This window comes from Equus asinus, chromosome 2, assembly GCF_041296235.1.
Source record: "Equus asinus isolate D_3611 breed Donkey chromosome 2, EquAss-T2T_v2, whole genome shotgun sequence".
Classification (NCBI taxonomy): domain Eukaryota; kingdom Metazoa; phylum Chordata; class Mammalia; order Perissodactyla; family Equidae; genus Equus; species Equus asinus.
The window spans coordinates 61486938-61501458 of record NC_091791.1 but is presented as its reverse complement, the minus strand read 5'-3'; the positions used below and the strand labels follow the sequence as shown (position 1 = coordinate 61501458).

The window sequence follows — 14521 nt, the reverse complement described above, 5'->3', positions numbered from 1 at the left end:
GCCTCTGGGAGAAGAGTGGGGAAGGAGCAGTGGCCCTCCATGGGAACACCATAGATCTCCGAGGTCCCTCACAGCCCAGGGGAAACTCCTACACAGAGGTGACTAGATATTGTGTCTGTGTCTTCATGAAGCCAACACCCCAGGAGAGCAGATAGCAAGGGGAGAGCAAGAAGCTCCTGAGATTGGGCAGGAGGAAGAAAGCATCCCTCCCTGCTCCCAGTGCCTCAGCCCAGCACCTGGGAGCTGTCCCCACAGATTGTAGCAGGCTCAGAATACGCAGCTCTTGACTCCCACCCAGTAGAAACAGGTGGAAGCAGTGATCAAATACTACCACAATGTGAAAGCACAAATCCACACTGTATAGCAGTATGAAAAAACATGTTAAACCTCCAGACCAGAAGGAAAATGGCAAGTACCCAAAAATCAATCCAGAAGACACAGAAATCTATACCTAAGTGACAGAGAATTCAAAATAGCTATCATTTAAAAACTCAACGAGTTAAAAGAGAATGCAGATAGACAATTCTATGAGTTCAGGAGCTACTTCACAAAAGAGATTTAAACTATAAAGAAGAACCAATAAGAAATATTGGAGATGAAAAATACAATGGATGAGATAAAGCAGAATATAGATTCCCTGAACAATGGAGCTGATATCATGAGGGATGAATCAGCAACACTGAGGACAGAAATATAGAAATGCTTCAGATGGAGGAGGAGAGACAACTAAGACTAAAAAGAAATGAAGAAAATCTCCAAGAAATATCCAACTCAATTAGGAAATGCAACATAAGGATTACAGATATTCCAGAGGGAGAAGAGAAGGAGAATGGAGCAGAAAGCTTGCTCAAAGAAATAATAGTGGAGAACTTACCAAACATGAGGAGGGAGCTGGAAATCCTTGTGAAAGAAGCCATCAGATCTCCTAACTATGTCAATGTAAAAAGACCTACTGCCAGGTATATGGTAGTGAAGCTGGCAAAAGTTAATGACAAAGAAAAATTACTAAGGGCAGCAAGGCAGAAGAAAATGACTTACAAGGGAACCCATATCAGGCTTTCAGCGGATTTATCAGCAGAAACTACAGGCTAGGAGAGAGTCGAATGATATATTCAAATCTTTGAAAGGCAAAAATTTTCAGCCAAGAATAGTCTATCTAGTGAAAATATCCTTCAGATATAATGGAGAAATAAAAACTTTCCCAGATAAACAAAAGCTAAGGGAATTCATTACTACAAGACTCCCCTGACAAGAAATCCTCAAGATGGCCCTCATACCTGAAAAAAAAAGAAGAAAAGGGTTACAAAGCCCTGAGTAAGGAGATAAATAGGTAGACAAAACCAGAACACTCAATCCAAAAGCAACAGAATACACATTTTTCTTAAGTGCACATGAAACATCCGCCAGGATACATCATTAGGCCTCATAAAAAGTCTTAATAAACTTAAGGTAATTGAAATCATATCAAGCATCTTTTCTGACCTCAATGTATTAAATTAGAAATCAATTATAAGAAGAAAACCGAAAAATTCAAAAATATGTGGAGATTAAACAACATGCTACTGAACAACAAATGGGTCAAAAAAGAAACCAAAAGAAAAATCAAAAAACACCTTGAGACAAATGAAAATGGAAATACAACATACCAAAACTTATGGGATGCAGCAAAAGCAGTTCTAAGAGGAAAATTCACTGTGATAAATGCCCACATCAAGAAACAAGCTAGATCTCAAATAAAAAACAACTTTATACCTCAAGGAACTAGAAAAAGAAAAGCAAACAAAGCCCAAAGTTAGTAAAAGGAAGGAAATAAAGATCATAGTAGAAATAAATGAAATGGATCGGACTCCATGCCTTCTCAGAGAAGGGAAACAATAGAAAGAATAAACAAATGGGACTTCATCAGATTAAAGAGCTTCTTCAAGGCAAATGAAAACAGGATTGAAACAAAAAAACAACCCACTAACTGGGAAAAAATATTTGCAAGTCATATATCTGACAAGGGCTTAATATCCTTAATATATAAAGAACTCTCGCAACTCAATCACAAAACATCAAACAACCCAATCAAAAAATGGGCTGGAGACATGAACAGACATTTCTCCAAAGAAGATATACGGATGGCCAATAGGCACATGAAAAGATGCTCATCATCGCTGATCATCAGGGAAATGCAAATCAAAACTACACTAAGATATCACCTTACACCCATTAGAATGACAAAAATATCTAAAACTAATAGCAACAAATGTTGGAGAGGTTGCGGAGAAAATGGAACCCTCATACACTGCTAGTGGGAATGCAAACTAGTGCAGCCACTATGGAAAACAGTATGGAGATTCCTCAAAAAACTAAAAATAGAACTACCATACGATCCAGCCATCCCACTACTGGGTATTTATCCAAAGAGCCTGAAGTCAGCAATCCCAAAAGTCCTGTGCACCCCAATGTTTATTGCAGCACTGTTTACAATAGCCAAGACGTGGAGGCAACCTAAGTGCCCATCAACAGACGAATGGATAAAGAAGATGTGGTACATATATACAATCGAATACTACTCAGCTGCAAAACAGAACAAAATCATTCCATTTGCAATAACATGGATGGACCTTGAGAGAATTATGTTAAGTGAAATAAGCCAGCAAGAGAAAGATAATCTGTGTATGATTCCACTCATATGAGGAATTTAAAACTATGGACCAAGAACAGTTTAGTGGATACCAGGGGAAAGGTGGGGTGGGGGGGTGGGCACAAAGGGTGAAGTGGTGCACCTACAACATGACTGACAAACATTAATGTACAATTGAAATTTCACAAGATTGTAACCTATCAATAACTCAATTAAAAAAAAAGAAATAAATGAAATGGAGACTAAAGACTAAAGACTATAGAAAAGATGAGTGAAATTAAGAGATGGTTTTTTGAAAGGATAAACAAAATTGACAAACACTTAGCTAGACTCACCGAGAAAAAAAGAAAGAGGATTCAAACAAATAAAATCAGAAATGAAAGGAGCTATTACAACTGATACCATAGAAATACAAAAGATCATAAGAAATTACTATGAACAGTCATACCAAAAAATTGAACAACCTAAAAGAAAAGGATAAATTCTTAAAACAAACAATTTACCAAAACTGAATCATGAAGAAATAGAAAATCTGAACAAACTAGTTAATAGTAAGGAGATTGCATCAGTAATCAAGAATCTCCCAACAAACAAAAGTCCAGGACCAGAGAGCTTTACTGGTGAAATGTACCATACATTTAAAGAAAAATTAATACCAATACTTCTCAAACTCTTCCAAAAAATAGAAGAGGAGGGTATACTTCAGAACTCATCTTACGAAGCCAGCATTACCCTGATGTCAAAACCAGACAGGGACACTACAAGAAAACCACAGTACTGGCCAATATCCCCAATGAATATAGACGCAGAAATCCTCAACAAAATATTAGCAAACTGAATTCAACAATAGACAGAAAGGATTATACACCATGATCAAGTGGGATTTATTCCAGAGATGCAAGGATGGTTTGACATCTGCAAGTCAATCAGTGTGATACACCACATTAACAAAACGAAAGATAAATATATGATCATTCTCAATAGATACAGAAGAACGTCTGACAAAATTTGACATCCTTTTGTGATAAAACTCTCAACAAAATGGATGTAGAGAGAACGTACCTTGACATAATAAAGGCCATATATGACAAGCTAACAGCTAACTTCGTATTCAATGGAGAAAAACTGAAAGCTTTTCCTCTATGATCAGGAACAAGACAAAGATGCTCACTCTCACCACTTTTATTTGACAGAGTCTTGGAAGTCCTAACCAGAACGATTACGTAAGAAAATAAAATAAAAGATATCCAAATCAGAAATAAAGAAGTAAAACTGTCACTATTTGCAGATGACATGATATTATATATAGAAACCCTAAAGATTCCGCCAAAAACCTCTTAGAACTAATAAACAAAGTCAGTTTAGTTTTGGGATATAAAATCAACATTAAAAAATCTGTTGCATTTCTATACACTAATAATAAACTATCAAATAAAGAAATTAAGAAAACAATCCCATTTACAGCTGCATCAAAAAGAATAAAATACCTAGGAGTAAATTTAACCAAGAAAGTGAGAGACCTATACACCGAAATCTATAAGACATTGACGAAAGAATTGAAGATGACATAAATATATGGAAATATATTCTGTGCTCACGGATTGGAAAAATTAACATTTTTATAATACCCATACAACCCAAAGAAATCTACAGATTCAATGCAATCCCTATAAAAATTCCAATGGCATTTTTCACAAATATAGAACAAACAATCCTAAATTTGTATAGAAACATACACACACACAAGTGGAATAGCCAAAGCAATCTTGAGAACAAAGCTGGAGGCACAACACTTCCTGATTTCAAACTATATTACAGAGCTTTATTATTAAAAACAGTATGGACTGGCATAAAAACAGACACATAGATCAGTGGAACGGAATAGAGAGCCCAGAAATAAACCTATACATATATGGTCAATTGATTTATGACAAAGGAGCCAAGAATGTACAATGGTAAAAGGACAGTCTCTTTTACAGTGTTGGGAAAATTGGACCCTATATTATACCATACACAAAAATTAACTCAAAATGGATTAAAGACTTGAACAAAAGACCTAAAATTATAAAATTCCTAGAAAAAAAATAGGCAGTAAGCTCCTTGACATTGATCTTGGTGATGATTTTTTTGGATTTGACACCAAAAGCAAAAATAAACAAGTGGGACTACATCAAACTGAAAAGCTTCTGTACAGAAGAAAATGGGAGCAAATATTTGCAAATTATTTATCTGTAAGAGATTAATATCCAGAATATTTAAAGAACTTATACAACTCAATAGCAAAACAAACAATCTGATGAAAATATGGGAAGAGGATTAAATAGGCACTTCTCCAAAGAAGACATACAGATGGCCAACGGGTACATGAAAAGGTGCCCAGCATAACTAATCACCAGGGAAATGCAAATCAAAACCATGATAAGATATCAATTCATATCTGTTGGAATGGCTATTAACAAAAAGACAAGAAATTACAAGTGTTGACAAGGATGTGAAGAAAAGGAAACCCTTGTGAATTTGTTGGTGGGAATGTAAATTGGTGCAGCCACTATGGAAAACAGTATGGAAGTTCCTCAAAATATTAAAAATAGAACTACCGTATGATCCAGCAATCCCTCTTCTGGGTATATATCCAAAGGAAATGTAATCAGGATCTTGAAGAGTTATCTGTACTCCCATGTTCATTGCAGCATTATTCACAATAGCCAATACATGGAAACAACCTGAGTGTCTATTTACAGGTGAATGGGTAAAGAAAATGTGATATAATTTACATATACATATACATATATTTTACATGTATACGCACACACACATATATACATACCCACACACAATGGAATATTTGTGACACCATGGATGGACCTTGAGAGTATTATGTTAAGTGAAATAAGTCAGACAGAGAAGACAAATACTGTATGATATCACTTATATGTGCAATCTAAAAAAGCTGAACTCATAGAAACAGAGTAGAAAAGTGGTTGCCAGGGGTTGGGGGTTGCAGAAATTGGGGGAGCTATCAGTAAAAGGGCACAAACTTTCAGTTATAAGATGAATAAGTTCTGGGGATGTAATGTACAACATGGTGACTATAGTTAACAACATTGTATTATGTACCTGAAGGTTGCTAAGAAAATTGATGTTAAATGTTCTCACCACAAAGAAGAAAAGGTAATTACGTGAAGTGATGGAGGTGTTAACTAACCCTACTGTGGCAGTAGTTTCACAACATATAAGTGTATCAAATCAACACAATGTACACCTTGAATTTATACAATGTTATATGTCAATTATATCTCAGTAAAGCTGAGTAAAAAAAAACTAGGGAAAGAGGGATTTGAATAGACATTTCTCCAAAGATGACGTACAAATGACTAATAAGCACATGACAAGATGCTCGATATCACTAATCACTACAGAATGCAAATCATAACCACAGTGAGATACTACCTCACTCTCAGGAGGATGGCTATTGTCAGAAAAATGGAAAATTAATGCTGGTGAGGATGTGGAGAAATTGGAACCCTTGTGCATTGCTGGGGGGAATGTAAATGGTGCAGCCCCTGTGAAAAACAGTATGATGCTTCCTCAAAAAGTTAAATATAGAATTACTGTATGATCTAGCAAATCCAATTCTAGTATATACATGAAAGAATTGAAAGCAGGACTCAAACAAATGCACATCTGTATTCATAGCAGCATTATTCACAATAATGAAGTATTAATGCATGCTACAGCATGGATGAAGCTTGAAAATGTTATGCTAAGTGAAACAAGTCAGACACAAAAGAACAAATATTGTATGATTCCACTTCTATGAGGTATGTAGAATAGGTAAATTCATAAGGACAGAAAGTTTAATAATGGTTGCCAGAGGCTGGGGAAAGAGGGGACTGGGGAATTATTATTTAAGGTGTATAGAGTTTCAATTTGGGATGATGAAAAGTTCTGGAGATGGATAGTGATGATTGTTGAACAACACTGTGAATGTACTTACTGTACTTAATGTCACTGCATTGTACATTTTAAAATGGTAAATATTATGTTATGCATATTTTACCACAGTAAAAAAATTTTAAGGTATCAAGAAATAAGGAAAAAAGAAATAAGGAAAAAAGTACTATTAATAGTTCCAGTAACAGTTTCATCAGCAGAAATATCCTTATCAAAATTAAAAATTATCAAATATTATTTGCGATCTTGCATTTGCCAAGAGCAACTGACATTGTGTTCAATTATATGAATTGAAAATGAAGTTAATAAAAGTATAAATCTTGATGACCTAAAAAATGAATCTGCAGAAGTCAGAAAAATCTTATAATCAACCAAGATATCACATATTAAGAAAATATTACATATTATATAAAACTTGACACCAAAAATAGTTTTGCAGTTTATAAACTTATATTGTTACTCAGTTATAACTATTACCCCCATTATATTTTACAAGTAATACAGCATTTTTAAAGGAAAAGCTTTATATTTTAGTTCCTTTAACAGCACTCTTTTCCTGCCTTTTGAAAAGGAGCTCTGCATTTTCATTTTGACTGGGCCCCACAAGTTATGTAGCTAGCCCTGGTCCCACATTTACCATTGATAGTCTGTCGATCTTTGACTGAGTCATTTAATCTTTGTATCTCAGTTTTCTCACCTCTCAAATAAGAATGATATTTACCCTGCTTCGTAGAGTTGACGTAAAAAAAAATACACACAGTGGTTTGAAAAAGTATAGGTGCTTTAAAATATTGGTGGCATTGTTCATATGAAATATTTTTTAACTACTACCCTTCCTAGTCTTTTGTTCAGTTATAATTTTATTATATTATATTATTATTTTATATTATTATATTATTTTATATTATTATTAATTCATCACCACACAAGTGTGCCTAATCACCCCTTTTGCCCTCCCCCCTCCCCGCTTCCCCTCTGGTAACCACCAATCCAATCTCTGTTGCTGTGTTTGTCATTGTTTTTATCTTCTACTTATGAGTGAGATCATATGGTATTTGACTTTCTCCCTCTGACATATTTCACTTAGCATAATACCCTCAAGCTCCATCCATGTTGTCACAAATGGCCAGATTTCATCATTTCTTATGGCTGAGTAGTATTCCATTGTATATATATATATGTATACCACATCTTCTTTATCCATTCGTCCCTTGATGGGCACCTAGGTTGCTTCCAAGTCTTGGCTATTGTGAATAAGGCTGCAGTGAACATAGGGGTACATGTATCTTTTTGCATTAGTGTTTTCAAGTTCTTTGGATAAATACCCAGCAGTGGAATAGCTGGGTCATATGGTAGATCTATTCTTAATTTTCTGAGAAAACTCCATATTGTTTTCCATAATGGCTGCACCAGTTTGCATTCCCACCAGCAGTGTCTGAGGGTTCCCTTCTCTCTACATCCTCTCCAATGCTTAATTTTTGTCTGTTAATTATAGCCATTCTGATACCAGCGCTGATATCAGTTCCCCTACATTAAACTCAACATATATAGGATTAAAATAAAAATGCTCATCTCCTTTCCCTGCTTACTCCCTGGCTTCCTGGCACCAGAATCCACCATCCACCACAGAGGCAGACAACCAAGGATATCTACCTGCAGATTCCCTTATCTTACCATCGTCCTGTCTACAAGCAACCTCACCAGGCCAAATACAGGCTGCTAGGAAAACTCCACTTAGCAAGGCCACAGGCTCCCCCTCCCTACAAGCAGCTGCATTCCTTGCAACCTTTAAAACTCCTGACCTCCCATCTCTTGGGGTGATAGATAAATTTGAGGGCTCACTCTAGTCTCTTGGCTGATGTCACTTGAAATAAAAACCCTTTCCTTGCCATAAGCCTGGTGTTCCAGTTTTTATTTGGGCACGCTTGTGTGGCAAGTAAAGAACCTATGATTGTAGCTGGTAAGAATTCTGACGGGTGTGAGGTGATATCTCATTGTAGTTTGTTTTTCTAAGTTTTTTATTGAGTTAATGATAGGTTACAGTCTTGTGGAATTTCAGTTGTACATTATTGTTTGTCAGTCGTGTTGTAGGTGCACCCCTTCACCCTTTGTGCCCACCCCCACCCCACCTTTCCCCTGGCAACCACTAATCTGTTCTCTTTGTCTACATTTTTAAATTCCTCATATGAGTGGAGTCATACAGAGATTATCCTTCTCTATCTGGCTTATTTCACTTAACATAATTCCCTCAAGGTCCATCCATGTTATTGCAAATGGAATGATTTTATTCTTTTCTATGGCTGAGTAGTATTCCATTGTATATACATACCACATCTTTATCCAATCATCTGTTGATGGGCACTTAGGTTGCTTCCACATCTTGGTTATTGTAAATAATGCTGCAATGAACATTGGGGTGCATGGGACTTTTCAAATTGCTGTCTTCAAGCTCTTTGGATAGATACCCAGTAGTGGGATAGCTGGATGGTAGTTCTATTTTTAATTTTTTGATGAATCTCCATACTGTTTTCCATAGTGGCTGCACCAGTTTGCATTCCCACCAGCAGTGTATGAGGGTTCCTTTTGCCCCACAACCTCTCTAACATTTGTTACTATTTGTTTTAGATATTTTTATCATTCTAATGGGTGTAAGGTGATATCTCATTGTAGTTTTGATTAGCATTTCCCTAATAATTAGTGATGTTGAACATCTCTTCATGTGCCTATTGGCCATCTGTATATCTTCTCTGGGAAAAATGTCTGTTCATGTCCTCTGCCCATTTTTTGATCAAGTTGGGGTTTTTTTTGAATTCTTAGAGTCTGGGTCTTTAGACAAATACATTTCTTATCTAAAATGAAGAAATTTAATTCATTATTTTCTATGGGGCTTTCAAAGTTATCATTTTTATAGACTAGTGATTTAATGGATGGAACTTATTTCCTCATATGACTTAAAGCAAAGTATAAACTAAAAGTGATGCCAAAACACTAGACTTCAGCCAATAGTCTTAAAGCCTAAAATTTCAAGTAGTGTTTCTGATAAACCCTCTGACTTTTGAGCCACTCAATGCAAAAATACTGAGTTCCCCAGTACCATCTCTGGGCAATCTGTAGCTATCAGACACTGTTGAGTATAAATGAAAACATTGCCATAAATAAAGAGGCAAAAATGCCCCAGCACAAGGATGGTTACAATTAGGAGCTGGGTCAGATTACAGGACTGAGTCTGAGAGCCAGATAGGGACCAAGCAGAAGCTGGGGTTCCATATCTGAATGCCCACTCCATGCACACTTCAAGCACACTCTCTCTGTCAATGTCCTGACCATTGGTGACATTCTTAACCCACCCACACTGGGGTTTTCCTGAGCCTTTTATATATTCTCCTGAATCTCCCTAGAGACTGTGGGTAGGTGACTGGCTTAGGGTTGGGGCGGGCACCCTGGGACAAGCTCTTCTGTCAAGAGGCTGGCCCTGAAGGACCAAACTAACTGATCAATAGGTTAACAAGCTGGTTGGGGGTAGAATTCCAATTGTTCCACTGCTCATGCCTTCTCAAAGTTGGCCAACATCTCCCTCCTCCAGGCTGTGGGATCCACTTTGAAGTGTTCTCTCTCACTGGCCATCCCTCAGACAGGCCCTCCCACTGCCTAACCTTTGCCCTTTCTTATTAGCCTGATCTCATCCCAGCCTCCATAGCTATGTTTAAAGTCCACCTCCGGGGAACACACAGATTGAATGTTCCAGATAATTCCTTTTCCAGTCCTGCCTGACATTTGGCTGGAAGGCTGTGTATCTGGACTTCCTGGGACACTGGCTGAGGTTTGAGGAAAGACCTCAGTACTACCTGACTACAGGATGAAGCTGGCCACTGGCTTCTTGATTTTGTGGCTCAGTCTGGGGGATGGCCTGGCTCAGAGTGACACCAGCCCTGACGCAGAGGAGTCCTATTCAGACTGGGGCCTACGGCACATCCGGGGCAGCTTTGAATCTGTCAACAGCTACTTTGATTCCTTTCTGGAGCTGCTGGGAGGGAAAAATGGAGTTTGTCAGTACAGGTGCCGATATGGTGAGTGCAGTGTTTCTCTTCTCGTAAAAACTATTACTGGTGGACTTGTGAACAGCCGGAGCAAGGTCACAATCTGTCATGCGCTTTTTCCTGTCGTTCATCTCTTACGTAGGGTTGCCGGATTCAGCAAATAAAAATATAAAGACACCCAGTGAAATCTGAGTTTCAAATAAAAAACAAATAACTTGTTAATATATTTGAAAAATTGGGGACACACTTATACTGACAAATTATTTGTTGTTCATCTGCAATACAAATTTCACTGAGCTTCCTGTATCGTATCTGGCAAACCTATTATAAAGAGCTTTTCAAGACTTGTTCCCTGGGGCCACTTTAATGAGTTTGTTGTGAGGCTGGTACCTAGGAAAAGGCAGCATGGGTGGGCGGAAAGAATATGAAAGGTCTTTGTGAGGAGTTCTTAGGGATGAAAGCTGAAGCAGAACATTCAGAGAAAATTCCACCAGCAGGTGAAACAGCTTCCTCAGTCACTGTGCTAAGCTTGAAAATGGATTCTCCTTTCCCCCTAATGCAGTTCACACCTTCCTTCAGCTCTGCCAGTCTCTGATGGGCATCAATTTGCCTGACTCTCCCAAGAGAGCTGTCCCTGCTGCCGCTGCCGTAATGAGCAATGGCAGGCTTTCAGTGGATGGGAAGGGATTGCTGCCCACTGACTCTGCCCACTAGGAATCACACCCTGAGCAGGCCTGGGACTGTTCCTCAGGCCTGGTACCAGATGTAGAGTTGTGAACGGGTAGGAGCACCATCTTGCCTGGGTCGTAAAGAGGGTAGCTGGGTGCCAGGGTGCACATCTGGCTGCCAAACAGGAGCCCTGGGGCCAGTTCTTCCTTCACTCTGCACTGGAAGTCAATGTAGTGGGAGCAGAATGCAGAGCCCTGGACCTTGCAGCTGGAGGCAGGGGGTAACTTCAAACACGAATGAAAATGTTTTTGAAAGCATACACAGTCTCATATAGCATTAATTTTATGGTTTAGTTTATCAAATATTTCATCATGGGATTAGAGATGAAAATGGTGAGTCAGTTCAGCCTAGTGGGAAAACACTGGAGAAATATTTTCTCCACTCAACAGGTAAAACTCAGCTTCAGAAAGACCCAACAAAGCTACATACTTGCTGGACTCACCCAATCAGTCTCTCTCACTCCTTTTTTACCATCCAGCAGAGGAAATCGCTTCCTTCTAAGTAGAGAGTGACTAGGAGACAATGGTTAACCGTTCCTCCAGAACCAAAAGTTTTGCCACATAGAAGTTTCGACCACATAGGAATATGGTGAAAAATTAAGCTGCATCTTCTCTGTGAAGATTCCAGAGGGTAAAAAGCCTGCTCTCTGCTCAGACCCACTGGGACCCTTAGCCTTGTCTTTGTTGGAGATGCCTTGTTCCTGGACTGTTCTCACCTAATTTGCATGGAGGGGGCAGAAAATGGGTTAACTCACTTCAGATATTTGATCAACACAGGTGCTGTTTTCCTTCCTAAAGGCAACACAAGACTGAAGTCTGTGGTTTAGGGTAACAGCAGGAAGTTTTTAGGAAAATAAGAATCAAACCCTCTTCTTCCTTCTCTAGCATAATGACATTAAAAGATCTCAGCAGATTTTGGTTGCAAGCCTCTACTTGGGCAGGGTCGATGTCAGCAGCCACTGGTGGGGGATGGGAATAGTCAACAGAGAGATTGCAGGAAAGCAAATAACTCCACTTGCTATGCAAAACAGAACCTGTTCAAGGAAGGGCCTGAAAAACACTTAGGAAATACGGGGTTAAGCTTGTTACCTTTGGAACCCAGCCAAGCCACGAACCTGGAGGCTGTGCCCAAACGGTAGAAATATCTTCTCAAGTTGATTGTGAATCAAGCAGTCTTTTGAACAGATAACATCTAATAATTAACTGGGTCTGTTCTTTTTCAGTTTGCTTTGTGATACATTTCTCGTGCACAGTGCTTCTCTTCTCACTTTAAAGCAGTGGTTCTCAAACTCACTTGTCCTTTGAATCCCCTGGAGAGCTTATTTAAACACTGCTAGTCTCCCACTCCTCTTAGTCTGATTCTGTAGGTCTGGGGTAGAGCAGAGAATTTCATTTCTAAGAATTCACACATGATCCTGATGCTGCTGGTCCTGGGACCACACTTTGAGAAAAAACTGCTTTGAAGGCTACCATCTTTTGCCAGAAGGAACAATTTAGCAACAGTTAGTTTACAAGAAAAAAATTTGATAGAATTTACCACTACTTAAAACAGTGGTCTTCAACCTTGGCCCTGAGCTTAGAATCTCCTGGGGGTCTTTAAAAACCCCTGTCCCCCAAATCAATTAAATCAGAATCTCATGGGTTGGACATAGGATTTTTATCATTTCCCAGGTGATTACAAAGTGCGACCAACGTCTGCAGCACTGTTTAAGAGGTCATTCTTGGAGAACTTCAGCCCATGGGTTGTTCAGGTGGTGAAGGTGTGTTTGTATCCTGGTAGCCTACAATAGCACATCAACTGCTTTCTACACTTCTTATATCAACAGCAATTCATTTTTATATCAACACACAAATCTGTACTTGTCAAAGAATTGGGCTATAAATATAACGAGATTCAGCATGATCAATAGCATACACAGCACAAGTGGAATAAGGGATGTGCACTAATGTGAACAATATTCCCTCTCCCCCCCGCAGAGATTCTGATTCAGTAGGTCTGTGGTAGGACCCTAGAACTGCACAAGTGGTCCTGAACCAGACTTTGAGAAATCCTAGGAATGGAAAAGTCATGGCTTTGAATTGGGGGGAAGGGGAATCCTATTGCTGATGACCTTAGGCAAGTTACCTAACTCCCTCAACCTTTGTTTCCTCATGTTTGTGATGTTAATAATACCTACCTTGCAAGGTTGTGGTAAGAATTAAAGATCATAAATATAAAGAATTAAGTGTTGTGTATGGAGAATGGCAGGTACCAACCAAATTTTATAAGTGTTATGAGAAAGACAGTTTGGTGAACAGATTTACCATGCATTCCAATTCTTCCAGTTCTCTTTCAACATAAAATAAAAAACCAGAAATCTCAGTGACTAGATAACACCTTCTCAGCTTCTGGAAGAAATCATCAAATGATGATTTAAGTGTTCTGTGCCTTTATGAAGGCCTCTGGAGGAGGATATCTGAAGCAGAATTTCGGTGTCTTATAAACCATGATTGAAGATACTGTCCACACTGTCACATTTTGATAAAAGGACCTCATGATGAATTTCTTCATGGGTTTAGTTCTAAGAAAAATGTATCTTTAAACGTTGATCTTTTTTTCAAGGGATCTTTTTATCTGTTTGAAATCTTAGAGCAAAATTTTATGAACCTGTGAGTTTGTATATTTTTCCAGGGAAAGAATTCACAGCCTTCATTAGATTCTTAAGAGGATCCATAGCCCAAAAAAAGAAAACAGCTCCTGGCTTAGAGGCAGAGATCATTCTCGAGCTAGGGTGACCATCTGTCCAGATTTGCTGGGACTGAGGGAAGGGGTGGGGGTTCTTAGGACATGGGACTTTCAGTACTAAAACAGGGACGGTCCCAGGTAAACCAGGACACGTTGGTCACCTTACCTCATGCAGTAACTTAATCTTAGCAACCAAATAGAGATTATTGCAATAATTTAATCTTAGCAACCAAACAGAGTAAAATTGTCATAGTTCTGCTTTGTTCCCTTGGTGTGTTACTCATGCTGTATTTGAATGTTTCTGGAATTAAGCAGGATATACATTTCAAATACAGTACTCTGAAGCCTTAGTAGACTCTAGTGGAACACAGACCTTCTTCTGCAGGAAACAGTTGGATGGAGAGAATGGGCACACTCTCTCTCCAGAAGTATTAAACCTTGACCTGGG

The 14521-nt window shown here is 38.5% G+C and overlaps 1 protein-coding gene across 4 annotated transcripts in view; it reads left to right on the top strand.

The window, feature by feature from the left end:
- The first annotated feature begins 10272 nt into the window (after positions 1–10272).
- Positions 10273–14521, top strand: part of PLA2G12B (phospholipase A2 group XIIB) — a 29341-nt gene continuing 25092 nt past the window's right edge. For 2 of the 4 annotated variants that reach the window (XM_014858901.3, XM_014858900.3), the window contains exon 1: positions 10273–10650. In XM_014858901.3, the coding sequence (XP_014714387.1) occupies positions 10440–10650 (211 nt within the window). In that variant the 5' untranslated portion in view covers positions 10273–10439. The remainder of the gene's footprint in view (positions 10651–14521) is intronic. The other 2 variants (XM_070489960.1, XM_014858902.3) reach the window with 1 other exon arrangement.